A 15,561-nucleotide genomic window follows, 5' to 3' on the forward strand; every position below is an offset into this window, starting at 1 on the left:
GGACAAAATGCTGCTAGCCCAATAGCATATATGAAAAGAGACAAAATACTCCCAGGGGCCTATGGATGAAAGGCCTCTTAATGAGTTAATTTTATAAGGACTGGAGTTTATCTTGCAACACAATTTTTTTCCATTTAAATGCTCCCACTACCTCTAGGTGCAGGGCGTAGCGATGGGGACTTGTTGTGCCCCTTCCTACGCCAATCTGTACCTGGGCGAGTGGGATCAAGCTCTCCTCTCAGATGAGGGGTTTGTGCAATGTCCTGGTCATGTTTTTACATGGCACAGATACATTGATGACATGTTTCTGGTCTGGGAGGGATTTTTTATATCAATTCAAAATAAAATAATATTTTTTATACAAAACAAGTACATTCATTACTTGTAAGCTGCGCATAGGCCCCTGGGAGGCAAAATCTTAGTACAGAGCAGGAAAGTATGACATCGTTTTGGTTAAAAAAATTATCTTTTACAATCTCATTAAATAATCTGAAACCACATTAATATATATCGACTTAAAGTGGTTGTAAACACTGTTACACCACTTGTACCTACAGGGAAGTCTATAAAAAGGCTTCCCTGTAGGTACTATAAATATCTGCTAAACTTGCAGAGTACTCGGGTACTCTGATGTGCTGTGACAGGTACTCAAATACTCTGATGGACTGTGACAGGTACTCTGATGGACTGTGATTGACAGGTACTATGAGGGGTAGTGACAGGTCCTCTTTATTGGGGGGGCAATCAGTATGATTTGTGTACACTGTATGCGGTAACGAGATGTTACCGCAATCTCCTCCTCACACACGATCGGTGTGTGAGGAGGAGAACCCGGTAACATCCCGTTACCGCAGTTTGTTTACATTTTTGTGATCGGCTGTGAAAGGATCACAGCCGATCACGTGGGTAAACAGCCGGCCAATGGCTGTTTACCAGCGTCGGTGACGAGCAGTGTTCCCGGGGAACACGCCGCCACCGACGTGCACGCGCAGCGCGCTCGCGCGCATGCGCCGTGCACGTTCGGGGTGTGACCATCTGTGATCGCCCGTGACTTCATCACGGCCGATCACGTGGTAAACAGCCATAACGAATGGCTGTTCACCCCCTTCGGTGGCGAGCGGTGTCTCCGTGACACGCCGCCACCGAAGAAACAGGGATGCGCGCACACGATCGCGCGCATTCCCTGTTTAAACGGGAGGCCGTCATATGACGGCCTCCCGCCACAATAGGTGCGCCGCCTGGCCGTCAATTGACGGCCGGCGGTCAGCAACTAGTTAAGGACCCAGCCTTTTTCTGACATTTGTTGTTTACAAGTACAAATTTTTATTTTTTGCTAGAAAATTACTTAGAACCCCAAAACATTATATTTTTTTTAGCATAGACCCTAGAGAATAAAATGGCTGTTGTTACAATTTTTTTATATCACATGGTACTTGTGCAGCATTTTTTCAAATGCAATTTTTGGGGAAAAAAATACACTGTTTAACCACTTCCCTACCTGCCCATAGTATTATGACATCCGCAGTAGGGATCTTCCATTCTGGGCGGGCATCATATGACGTCCTGGGCTTCCCGACCGTCTAGGGGGTGCGCTGCGTGGCAGCCGCAATGTCCACCAGGCACCCGCGATTGCCTGTTAACAGAGCAAGGCCGTGGATCTGTGTGTGTAAACACACAGATCCACATCCTGTCAGGGGAGAGTAGACCGATCGTGTGTTCCCAGTACAGAGGAACACTGATCGGTCTCCTCCCCTTATGAGTCCCCTCCCCCCACAGTTAGAATCACTCCCTAGGAAACACATTTAAGCCCTTGATAGCCCCCTAGTGTTAACCCCTTCCCTGCCAGTGACATTTATAAAGTAATCAGTGCATTTTTATAGCGCTGATTGCTGTATAAATGTGAATGGTTCCAAAATAGTGTTAAAAGTGTCCGATCTATCTGCCGGAATGTCGCAGTTATGATAAAAAGTGCAGATTGCCGCCATTACTAGTAAAAAAAATAAAAATAATAATTAAAATGCCATAGAACTATCCCCTATTTTGTAGACACTATAACTTTTGCACAAACCAATCAATATACGCCTATTGCGATTTTGTTTACGAAAAATATGTAGAAGAATACATATCAGCCTAAACTGAGGAAAAATGCATTTGATTTTTTTTTTAAACTGGGATATTTATTACAGCAAAAAATAAAAAATATTGTGTTTTTTTTCAAACTTATCACTCTTCTTTTGTTTATAGCGCAAAAAATAAAAAACGCAGAGGTGATCAAATACCAGACAAAGAAAGCTCTATTTGTGGGGGGGGGGGGGGGGGGGAGATAAAAATATAATTTGGGTGCAGTGTTGCATGACTGCGCAATTGTTATTCAAAATGCGTCAGTGCTGAAAACTGAAAATTGGCCTGGGCAGGAAGGGGGTGAAAATGCCCTGTATTTAAGTGGTTAAAATTTATAATGCAAACAAAAATACTTAACCTATTTTTTTGTAAAATATAAGAGATAATGTTGTGCTGAGTAAATAGATACCAAACATGTCACACAATAAAATTGCGAACACCCGTGCTTTAAAAGCCTTTACAGGTTACCACTTTATATCTACAGAGGTGGTGCTAGAATCATTGCCTATGATCTGACATTTGTGGTGATACCTCACATATGTGGTATGATCGCTATTTTGTGGGACCGATGTACACATTCACCTTTGTGCGCTAGCACAGGGGGGTGGGGGGCACTTTACTGTTTTTTTTTTATTATACATTTTATTAATTTTTTATTTTTTTTACACTGTTGCTTTCATTTTATTTATTTTTTATTACTTTTATTTCTGTCACAGGGAATGTAAACATCCTTGTTACAGCAATAGGGACACGACAGGTACTCTTTGACGGATCTGGGGTCAATAAGATCTCAAACCCCTCCTTTGCACTTCTAAAGCATTCAAAATGCCAAGATCACTGTTTTTGAATACTTTCGATTTTCAAAAAATGCCGCCGATGACAGCCAGGTAAACTGGAAGTGATGTCATGTCATCACTAATAAGTTATGATAGCGGAGACCTGATCAAATCCTCTGTATGGGTCTCCGGCCAGCCGGCGGACGTAGCTTGGGTCTCCCGGTGGAATGGGAGAGCCAAAGAGAGCAGTGGAAGGTGGCGGGAGGGAGATCAACCTCTCCCATTGTTTGTAATAGCAACCAAGTGGCTAGTTAGCCACTCCAGTTGCTATTGCAAGAGAGCTGACCGTTGCTGCTAAAAAAAAACAGTACCAGGGTGATGCCTGCAGCTGCAGTGGATATACTGTATATACAGTGCCTTGAAAAAGTATTCATACGCCTTGAAATTTTCCACATTTTGTCACGTTACAACCAAAAACGTAAATGGATTTTATTGGGAATTTATGTGATAGACCAACACAAAGTGGTACATAAATGTGAAGGAAAATGATAAATGTTTTTCAAAAGTTTTTACAAATAAATATGTGAAATATGTGGCATGCATTTGTATTCAGACCACTTTGCGTGCCAATTACAGCTGCAAGTCTTTTTGATTATGTCTCTACCTGCTTTGCATATCTAGAGAGTGACGTTTTTGCCCATTCTTCTTTGCAAAATAGCTCAAGCTCTGTTAGATTGGATGGAGAGCATCTATGAATAACAATTTTCAAGTCTTGCCACAGATTTAGGATCTAGACTCAGGATCAACTTTAGGATCAACTGGATTTAGATCTAGACTTTGACTGGGCCATTCTAACACATGAATATGCTTTGGTCTAAACCATTCCATTGTAGCTCTGGCTGTATGTTTAGGGTTGTTGTTCTGCTGGAAGGTTAACCTCTGCCCCAGTCTCAAGTATTTTGCAGACTCTAATGCCGCGTACACACGACCCGAATTTTCGAGGGACTAGGACCGACGGTCTTTCCGATGGAATTTCTGGCGGAGTTCTGAAGGACTTTCCGAATGAACGGACTTGGCCACACACGATCACACCAAAGTCTGATGGATTCTAACGTGATGACGTACGACCGGACTAGAATAAGGAAGTTCATAGCCAGTAGCCAATAGCTGCCCTAGCGTTGGTTTTTGTCCGTCAGACTAGCATACACACAAATGGATTTCTCGGTCCGGCGGAGTTCCGGTGGTAAAATTTAAAATGTGTTCTATTTCTAAAGTCCGCCGGATTTTTGGCAAGCAAAGGTCCGATAGCGCCCACACAATTGAATTGTCATTGCTGTCAAAAAGTCTGGTCGTGTGTACGTGGCATAATAGGTTTTCTTCTGGCTCCATTCATCTTTCCATCAAGTCTGACCAGCTTCCTGTCCCCGCTGAAGAAAAACATCTCTACAACATGATGCTGCCACCACCATGTGTTCAGTGTTAGTTTTACGCCACATATAGCGTTTTGATTTTAGGCCAAAAATTAAAATTTTGGTCTCATCTGACCAGAGCACCTTCTTCCACAGGTTTGCTGTGTCCTCCACATGGCTTCTCGCAAACTGCAAATGAGAATTCTTATGGCTTTCTTTCAGCAATGGCTTTCTTCTTGCCACTCTTCCATAAAGCCCAGATTTGTGGAGTGCATGACTTATGCCTTGTACACACGGTTGGACATTCTGACAACAAAATCCATTTTGTGCAAAACTTGTCTTGCATACACAAGGTCGGACAAAGTTGTCAGAAAACCCGACCGTTCTTAACGAGGTGACGTACAACACGTACGTCAGGACCATAAACGGGCCAGTAGCCAATAGCTTTCGTCTTGTAATTTTCTCTGAGCATGCGTGGCACTTTGTCCGTCGGAATTGTCTACATACGATCGGAATTTAAATGATCGGATTTTGTTGTCAGAAAATTTTAGATCCTGCTCTCAAACTTTGTGTGTTGGAAATCCCGACCGACGGAAAAAGTCTGATGGAGCTCACACACGATCGGATTTTCCAACAACACGATCCGATCGTACAGAACAGCTGTATTTATACTGAGATTAAATTACGCACAGGTGGACTCAATTTACTAATTAGGTGACTTCTGAAGGCAATTGGTTCCACTAGATTTTAGTTAGGGGTATCAGAGTAAAGGGGGCTTAATACAAATGCACGCCACACTTTTCAGTTATTTATTTAAAAAAAAATTGAAACCATTTATCATTTTCCTTCCACTTCACAATTATTTTTCACTCTGTGTTGGTCTGTCACATAAAATCCCAATAAAATACCTTTAAGTTTTTGGTTGTAACATGACAAAATGTGGAAAATTTCAAAGGGTATGAATACTTTTTCAAGGCACTGTATATACTATATATACTATATATATATATATATATATATATATATATATATATATAGTACTCTGCAGTCTAAAGGAAGGTGTGAAAATGTTGTAAATTAAGAATGCTTTCAGAAATAGAAGTGTTAGTAGTTTATTTTTATCAATCAACAAAATGGAAAGTAAATGAACAAAAGAGCAATCCAAATAAAATCAATATTTGGTGTGACCACCCTTTGCCTTCAAAACAGCATTGATTCTTCTAGGTACATTTGCACTCAGTTTTTGAAGAAACTCGGCAGGTAGGTTGTTCCAAACATCTTGAAGAACTAACCATGGATCTTCTATAGATGTAGGCTGCCTAAAATACTTCTGTATCTACATGTAATCCCATACAGACTCGATGATATTAAATGTGGGGCCAAACCACCACTTCCAGGACTCCTTGTTCTTCTTTACACTGAAGATAGTTCCTAATGACATTGACTGCATGTTTAGGGTCATTGTCCTGCTGCAGAATAAATTTAGGGCCAATCCCAGGCCTTCCTGATGGTGTGGCATGATAAGTATCTGCCTGTATTTCTCAGCTTTGGGGACTGATCCTGACCAAATCTCCAACTCCAAATTTACAACTCTTACACAATAGTAAGTCTGAGCAAGATACAGGGTAGTCTTACAGACATACATTTCAAGGAATAGAGGCGTTTCCAGATGTGTTGTCCAATTTCTTCTGCTGAAGCACAAAGAAACTGTAAAACTGAAGACCAAAAACACATTGGTCAGCTTAGGAAACTGAGCACAGTAGATGAAAGAGACATCCTGCTGATTTTCCCTTTCCCTAAAGATATCCAGATGCACCATGATATCAGTGTTGACAAAAGCCAATAAAATCTTGGCACACCCAGAAGTGGTCTTTAAGGAAGACTTGTGGCTAAAAAGCCATACCTTCAACTTGTAAACAAGGCCAAGTGACTCACCTATGCATGAAAACCCAAGAACTGGTGTACACAAAAACATCAGGCGGTGTTTTGGATGGATGAGTTCGTATTTGATTGGTTGTAAAAGAGAAATTTGTTCGTTACCTGGAGAGCGGTACAAGGATGTCCCCAGGAAACAGTGAAGCATGGTGGTGGGCCTTGCAGGTTTGAGACTGCATTTCTGCACATGCAGTTGAGGATTAGAGCAGAATGAATGGTCTTCTCAGTGCAGAACAGTACAGGCAGATATTCATCCATTATGCAGTACCATCAGCTAGGCATCTGATTAGTCCCAAATTAATTGTTCATTGCAGCAAGACAAACATACAACCAAAGTCATAAAGTGAAAATAAGTACAAGGAGTCACAGAGGAGATGGTATGACCCCCAGAGCCCTGATCTCAACATGATTGAGTCTGTCTAAGCCTTTGTACACACGGTTGGAGATTCCGATGGAATGTGTCCTATCGGACCGTTTTGTCGGATAATCCGACTGTGTGTGGTCTCTATCGGACTGTTTCCGTCGGAGTATCTGACGGACCAAGTTTTCCAACTTGTCCATAAAATTTTACGACAAAATGCTCCGATCGGACATACTCCGATCATGTGTAGCCTACTACGGACAAAGTGCCACGCATGCTCAGATCAAATTCCTAGACCAAAACTATTGGCTACTAGCCTGAACATAGTCCCGTTGTAACGAAATAACGTCATCACGTTATGTACAATCGGATTTTCCGACAACTTTGTCCGACCATGTGTATGCAACAGTTTCGGACAAAATCCGTCGGACAAAATCCAACGGATTTGGTTGTCAGAATGTCCGACCATGTGTACACAAAGAGACAGAAGCAAATGAGACAGTCTTAATCCACAGAACGACTGTGGTTAGTTCACCTAGACTTTTGGAACAGCCTACCCGTCAAGTTCCTTAAAATACTGTGTGCCAGTGTGTCTAGGAGAACTGATGTTTTTTTTTTTTAAAAGCAAAGAATGGAAACACCAAAAATTGATTTGCAGTAGGATTTTTTTCTTCTGTTAATGCACTTTGTAGGATGTTAATTGATATATAAAAACTATTCATTGTATTATTTCTGAAAGCATTTACAAATTACACCATTTTTTCACAAGCGCCTAAAACATTTGCTCAACACTGCATACTACATGCCCTTTAAAAATCTACAATGAATGAAAAATATAGAGTTCACCTGCAAAACATATTTTTTCCTCTCAGCAAAACTGGAGTTTCATTTTGAATGCCTTATATTGTCTCTCTACTAAAGGCAGTGGTCTTTTGGAAATGGATTTTCTACACACCACTGCAAAATATTTATTTAACTATTAAAACAAATTTGTCTGGTGGTGGAAATGCTTTGTTCAGATTGACCTGTTTTTTTATTATTATTATTATATGATGTACAATGTAAGAAAATTCTGTCTAGCTTATTATATGTAGTATAATCTTCCCTTTATGAGTGCATAGCAAAAATCTTGGTAGGCAGGTTTTTTTTTTCTCCAATAGATAAGTTGAATTATTTGCTTCAATAAAGCTTGTTTATCTCTCTTGGCCTATTTTTTTTTACTACAGAAAGCTCTGAAGGCTAAAGAATATGACTGCTTTGTGGTAAAAATTGAGAGGCTGGAAAAGCTTTGCAGAGCACTGCAGGAAGAAAGAATTGAACTATATAGGAGAATTAAAGAAGCCAAGACACACGATAATGATGAGGTGGAGGAAGATGAGGATGTATCTGATGGCGAGGACTCAGCCACTGCAGCACAAGATGAAAGTTCTACCGTAGAGCCTTCTGGAATAGATGAAAAAATCATCAAAGATCTAGAAACCGCTTTTATGGTGACTCACTGTTTGGAGGAGACAGCAGAAGAAAGCAGTCTTGAATGTCTACAATCAGATGCCAGCAAATTGGCTACCTCAGTTGAACAGCCTGCAGAGCCATTAGAAGGTGCAGCCTGTCCAGAGGTGACAATACAGAATTCATCAAAGGCTGAATCACAACAAGCTTCAGAGTATAATGACATGGAAGACGTAGACTAGATTTTAACTGTAGCATAGACATAAAGAGTAATTTTCAGCCCACAAACTTTGCAGGAACACAATGCATTTATTTTAGCAACTTTTTTTCAAATCACAGATGTGAATTAGAATAAATACATATCTGAAAATAGGGTTAAAGAGAATTAAAAAATAGCCAAGAATGGGCTTGGGTCACCATTAGGTTACAGCATTTCAGTTTAAATAGCCTCCTGTACAGTTAATAAATTCATCTATGACCCATCTTTGTATTCCATTTTTAAGCAAACACTGTTTGCTTAATATCCTTCCCCTATAAGGTGAAGCCTGCTTAACCTCTGCAAGGTACAAGATGCCCACTGAGCTACTTACACAGTGATGCTTACTCTTCTACAGAGCATGTGGACAGGGCTATGTTGTCAGTCACAATGCCTGCAGGAGGAACTAGGTGTGGGCAAAATTGACTGGCAGTGAAAAGGGGCAGTTGACAACAGTGATAATGGTGACTGCTCTACTCCTCAATGTGCGCAAATATGCACTGCCTGAATAGGTCGACAACACTGATGCAATTTAACTGCAGGGGAATCAGTGTTGTTACCCTGTTTTAAGAAGGCCTGACTACTGGCAGGAACACCAGGTATGTAAACCTTGATGGAAACCGAGGATAAACTCTGCAGGGAGCTAGGTTTTAAAGAGATGATTAAGTTGATACTTGTTCTCATTGTTTTATTAGCCTATACTTGTATTTTACAGAGCAACTCAAATAAAAACAGGGAAATCTCCCTCTACCCCTAGCAGGCTCCTAATCTGTGCTCCAATTCATCTCAAAGATGTTAAAGATTCCTTTTGCACAAGTGCACACTGCCCCATTTAGCAAAGGATCCATGGGCAGATCCCTTGCTAAATCAGAGCAGAACAGGATGGATGTTACTTTGTGACTTCAATGCCCATTCAGTCTTTTTGTCCACATTTTGACAGCAGACTGTATGGGAACGGTGTTGGATCTATGGGCTTTTGGGTGTAAACAAACTTGTGTCTGTCCTGAATAACAGGCAGAAAGGCAGACCTGATCGTAAAGCCCAAGTGAAAGAGCACCAATATCTCATGGCTATGTGCTTTATTTTATGCACCTGTTAACAATAGGTGTTCCTACTAAAGCCAGTGATTTAGAAGGGTGTCTACATACCTTGGCCCATATGGTGTATATGCAAATTAGGTAAATACGTTTCAGGAGCAACGCGACAACAAAAGAAAGGATGGACAGACAGTGAAGAGAATACAAATAAATTATCAAAAATCAAGCAATCCATGTGATGTAAGCCTGCACTAGTATAACAATTAAGAGTGGAGATTCTGATTACGGTATTATGTCCATGACTACTTCTCTTTAAAGTATTAACCAAAGGCAAAATTTGGAGTGGAGAGGGGTTAGAAGGTTTTATTGTTGTCTGTGCCCCCATTAGTGAGATTCACCTTCTCTATTTGTTTCGTTACCATTGAGTAAAAGAAAATCCCACAATTTGGTTGTCCCCAGAAAAGTAATAGAGGAGAAACCTTCCAATGGGGACACCACAGGATTCCTATGGGATTGGAATTGAAGGGAAAAAGAAAACTAACAAGGGGGTTATAATTTTCCTTTACTCTAAAGAGTTTTGCCTTTAGTTCTACTTTAAGATGTTTCTTCCCCTTCAACATTTGCAATTACTAAAAAACACAACAGCCGAAGAAGGTAGAATTTTTACCATAACAGATATTTTGAGGCACCAGTGTTCTTTTACTTTGTTGCCTACCACTGGGCTATGATATAATCATTGTAAACAATAACATACAGAAAGTTTTTTTTTTTCTCTCATGCAAATAACTAACATAAAAATTCAAAAATAAAAACATGCCTTAAATTTTTGGGCTGATTCTTCTTCCTCTTTCTTATGAGAATAATTGTATGTGTCTACAGTTTGTAAATCTATATGTACATGGAGATAGCCACATATTCATTTATTATATATGTAGGACATGCTCTGAGCAACGCGGTTCTTTGAATGCATTTTGTTTTTCTCTATCCCATGACTATCAGCTTGCTCACACAAATTGAAAATAAGACACTCTTAATATGGTTAATTTACTTTATTTCATATGTAGTTTGGCCAGGCTGCCGGCCACCATGATTTGCCAATTGCCACTGAAGGGATATTCTACAAACATGCATATGAAATATCTTTAAGAAAAATGGAACAGTATTTCTTTGATGTGATACTAAACACACACGGGGGGGGTTATTTACAAAAGAAAAATCCACTTTGCACTCCAAGTGCACTTTCAAGTGCAGTTTCTCTAAATTAAGGGGTAGATTTGAAATGAATGGAAGCTCTGCTGATTTTATCATCCAATCATGTTCAAGCTAAAATGCTGTTTTTTATTTTCCTTGCATGTCTCCCTCGGATCTACAGCGACTTTACTTCCAAGTGCACTTGCAGTGCAAAGTGTTTTTTCCTTTAGTAAATAACCCCCACAGTGTTTAATTTACATTTGTCCTTCTATTTCTGCATGTGGATGATGGCACTATAACTATTTAAAAACAATATAAAATCTAAGTACCTTTTTCCTAAGCGATATACAGCTGTCACATGACCAGATCTTTCTCAGCCTGTCTGCAGGGAAATACAGTATAAGCAGGAGGTGCTCCTAGTCCTCTGCTGCTGGTCACGTTAAATCAAATAAAAAGAAAAAAAAGCCTTTGGAGTAAAAAATAATTAATAACAATAAAATCTTTAAATTGTCATACAAATATACAGTATCTCACAAAAGTGAGTACACCCCTCACACTTTTGTACATATGTTATCTTTTCATGTGACAACACTGAAGAAATTACACTTTGCTACAATGTAGTGAGTGTACAGCTTTTATAACAGTGTAAATTTGCTGTCCCCTCAAAATAACTCAACACACAGCCATTAATGTCTAAACTGCTGGCAACAAAAGTGAGTACACCCCTAAGAAAAAATGTCCAACTAGGACCCAAAGTGTCAATATTTTGTGTGGCCACCATTATTTTCCAGCACTGCCTTAACCCTCTTGAGCATGGAGTTCACCAGAGCTTCTCAGGTTGCCCCTGGAGTCCTCTTCCATTCCTCCATGATGACATCATGGAGCTGGTGGATGTTAGAGACTTTACCTTCCGTTTGATGATGCCCCACAGATGCTCAATAGGATTTAGGTCTGGAGACATGCATGGTCAGTCCATCACCTTTACCCTCAGCTTCTTTAGCAAGGCAGTAGTCATCTTGGAGCTGTGTTTGGGGTCGTTATCATGTTGGAATACTGCCCTGCGGCCCAGTCTCTGAAGGGAGGGGATCATGCTCTGCTTCAGTATGTTACAGTACATGTTGGCATTCATGGTATTCTTAATGACCTGTAGCTCCCCAGTGTCGGCAGCACTCATGCAGCCCCAGACCATGACACTCCCACCACCATGCTTGACTGTAGGCAAGACACACATGTCTTTGTACTTCTCACCTGGTTGCTGCCCGACACGCTTAACACCATCTGAACCAAATACGTTTTTCTTGGTCTCATCAGACCACAGGACATGGTTCCAGTAATCCATGTCCTTAGTCTGCTTTTCTTCAGCAAAGTGTTTGCAGGCTTTCTTGTGCATCATCTTTAGAAGAGGCTTCCTTCTGGGATGACAGCCATACAGACCAATTTGATTCAGTGTGCGGCATATGGTCTGAGCATTGACAGGCTGACCCTCCACCCCTTCATCCTCTGAAGAAATACTGGTAGCACTCATATGTCTATTTCTCAAAAACAACCTCTGGATATGATGCTGAGCACGTGCACTCAACTTCTTTGGTCGAGCATGACGAGGCCTGTTCTGAGTGAAACCTGTCCTGTTAAACCGTTGTATGGTCTTGGCCACCATGCTGCAGCTCAGTTTCAGGGTCTTGGCAATCTTATCATAGCCTAGGGCAGGGATGTGCAATTAGTGGACCTCCAACTGTTGCAGAACTACAAGTCGCATGAGGCATAGCAAGACTCTGACAGCCACAAGCATGACACACAGAGGCGTGATAGTACTTGTAGTTTTGCAACAGCTGGAGGTCTACTAATTTCAAATCCCTGGTCTAGGCCATCTTTATATAGAGCAATAATTATTTTTTTCAGATCCAGAGAGTTATTTGCCATGAGGTGCCATGTTGAACTTCCAGTGACCAGTTTGAGAGAGTGAGAGCGATAACACTAAATTTCACACCTGCTCCCCATTCACACCTGGGACTTTGTAACACTAGCGAGTCACATGGCAATGGGGAGGGAAAATGGGCCAAATTTGGAAATTTTTCCTTCGGGGTGTACTCACTTTTTTTGCCAGTGATTTAGACATTAATGGTTGTGTTTTGAGTTATTTTGAGGGGACAGCAAATTTACACTATTATACAAGCTATACACTCATTACTTTATTTACATTGTAGAAAAGTGTAATTTCTTCAGTGTTGTCACATGAAAAGATATAATAAAATATTTACAAAAATGTGAGAGGTGTTCTCACTTGTGTGAGATACTCTATATTTTAAATCAAATCTTTATTCTTTTTTGACAATAACAATGTGTGGGTGAATTTGTGTCAGTCACAGGCTGTGTCACGCCCCTCCAGAATGTGTCTAATGCCGTGTACACACAATCAAACAATCGGGTGGAAAAGTCCGGCAAACTGAAGTCCGCCGGACAATCCCCCCGTGTGTAGCCTCCAGCATACTTTTTTGACCCGAAAGTACGGCGGACTTAGAAAGTAGTTTTGCACTCCAATCTTCCCGCCGGACTCGCATTTCGGCGGACAATCCGGCCGTGTGAGTGCCAGTCCGCCGTACTTTTGAAATGAACTGACTTTTCCCGCCCGGAGAAGGTAGGCGGGGCCCGCGAAGGAGACGTCGCTGGCCCCGCCCCCTGGTATGGACTTAAAGGGGAACCCCAACGCCGAAAAAAATCGGTGTGGGGGCCCCCCCAGGTCCACATCAGATCCTTGTCCGAGCACGCTACCCGGCCGGCCAGGAAAGGGGGGGACGAGCGAGCACCCCCCCTCCTGAGCCGTACCAGGCTGCGTGCCCTCAACATGGGGGGTGCCTTGGGGAAGGGGGGCCGCACGGCCCCCCCACCCCAAAGCACCTTGTCCCCATGTTGATGAGGACAAGGGCCTCTTCCCGACAACCCTGGCCGTTGGTTGTCGGGGTCTGCGGGCGGGGGGCTTATCGGAATCCGGGAGCCCCCTTTAATAAGGGGGCCCCCGGATACCGGCCCCCCACCCTATGTGAATGAGTATGGGGTACAATGTACCCCTACCCATTCACCTGTGAAAAAAGTACAAAAAAAACACAACACAGGGTAAAAATAGTTTATTGCACAGCTCCGGGGGTCTTCTCGCCGCACTCTTCTTCTAGCTCTTTTGCTAGCGGAGGAGCTTTCTTCCTCGCCGCCGCGTGTCTGGGCGAGTCCGTTCATTTCAAAAGTAGGGCGGATAGTACGGCGGACTTAGTATGTCGTATTAGTCCGCTGAAAAAGTGCCGTGTGTGGGCAAGTAGCCCATTCGGAAAGTCCGACGGACAGTCTGGTGGGAAGTCCGCCAGACTAAGTCCGTCGTATAGTCGGCTACGTGTGTACGCGGCATAAGAATAAGAGGGAGGTGAAAGCCTCATTAATCTACATGTAATATCCCACCCCTATTGTGTTTAGCTGGTTAGTGGGCATGGAGGAGGAGGGAAGAAGTGGGCTGTCATTTACCACTGTGTATACACCCACATGTGTGACTCTATAGTCACATGAGCTGCTCAGGGAAGACTAAATGTTACAATAATTACAATCAGATCTGACAACTTTCCACATCTTTTTTCTTTTACTTACAAAATATGGAAAATTTATTGAAAGAACACATTTATTAATGACATCTTCAAATAGGACTGCAAACAGACAAAAGTGCAGCACTCTGAACCAGGGAATTTCCTGAAAGTCAGTATGGAGTCCACAACAGGATGCTCTGGCTGCGATGTCCTCCGACAACAAACAAACAGCAAAATCCAGTAAAGAAGCCGGCACTTAAAATCCTTATGAAAATGATTTATTGGTACAAGTTAAAAGAGTACAAGGGGCTAACGTGTTTTGGCGATCCGCCTTGGTCACAGCTCAAACATTAAAAATGCTATACACAAGGGAGTCCTCCCACCATGCAGGCAAACAACCCATCGGATATGTCCCAATACATGTAAATAAAGAATACATAGCTATACATAGACCATATGAAAGACACTGTGGTATATCCAAATAGATATAGATACATACTATGAATTAGTGGACAACTGTATGTAAATACTACTTTAAAAGAGATCAACATCATACTTATGATTGGGAAATCTTTGTATGGAGGATCTCAAATTTTCCGACAACAAAATCCGATCTGACTTTTTCCGATCCTTTGTAGAAAATTCTGATCGGACAAAGTGCCACGCATGCTCAGATCAAAGTACGAGAGCAAAGCTATTGGCTACTAGGCTGAACGTAGTGCCGTCTAAGCGAACAAATGTTATCACGTTCCGAACTATCTGATTTTCCGACAACTTTTTCCGACCGTGTGTATGCAACACCAGTTTTGGAAAAAAATCAGACAGATTGTGTACAAGGGCTAAGGGTTGTCCTGGGAAATTCACAAAAACATGGGATATCTGGGTTGCCTCCATTGGAACAAGGCTCTCTGGGGATACCTCTATGGGATCTGCTCCCCCTCCCTGATTTCATTAATTTCTACTGACCTAATGAGAGCATCTGCAGGGTAGAGGCTGATTAGGTGGTGCCATTTTTGGTTACGCCTATGCTATTGAGCTTTATCCAAATCTGCTATCTTCGTTGCCAAGTGGATAGTTTTGTCATTGTGTTATTTTGCTTTTATGTTTTTTTTTCTGTCTTTCTATTTACCTTAAAGTGGTTGTAAACCCTTTACAACCACTTTATACTATAATTAGGCTTACCTGTAGATACACTGGATATCTCCTAAACCTGCATGGTTTAGGAGATATCCCTGTATTTACCCACTTCATCGGCACAAGAGCACTTAAACAATTGGAAACAACAGCACGTACCTGCCATTGTTTCAGTTGTACTGTGCTGTTATCGGGAGCCCCATGCATGCAGGGGAATGACATCATGGCGATGTGATTGGCCGAAGCCATGATACCCAGAAGTAACCCCCCCCCCCCCCGGTTGTCGGCCGTCGGAGCGGTGACTGAGGACCACTGCGGGGGCTTCAATC

The 15,561-nt window shown here is 41.8% G+C and overlaps 1 protein-coding gene across 1 annotated transcript in view; it reads left to right on the top strand.

Annotated features, from left to right (window-relative positions):
* The window catches only part of TXLNB (taxilin beta), a 139,838-nt gene extending 129,667 nt beyond the window's left edge, over window positions 1-10,171 (top strand). Inside the window, exon 10 of the mRNA XM_077486743.1 lies at window positions 7,829-10,171. Within this exon, the coding sequence (XP_077342869.1) occupies window positions 7,829-8,293 (465 nt within the window). The 3' untranslated portion in view covers window positions 8,294-10,171. The remainder of the gene's footprint in view (window positions 1-7,828) is intronic.
* Window positions 10,172-15,561: the final 5,390 nt, after the last annotated feature.

Source organism: Lithobates pipiens, unplaced genomic scaffold (genome assembly GCF_037356315.1).
Source record: "Lithobates pipiens isolate NorthernLeopardFrog02 unplaced genomic scaffold, aLitPip1_a1.2 Scaffold_18, whole genome shotgun sequence".
In the NCBI taxonomy this organism is placed as follows: domain Eukaryota; kingdom Metazoa; phylum Chordata; class Amphibia; order Anura; family Ranidae; genus Lithobates; species Lithobates pipiens.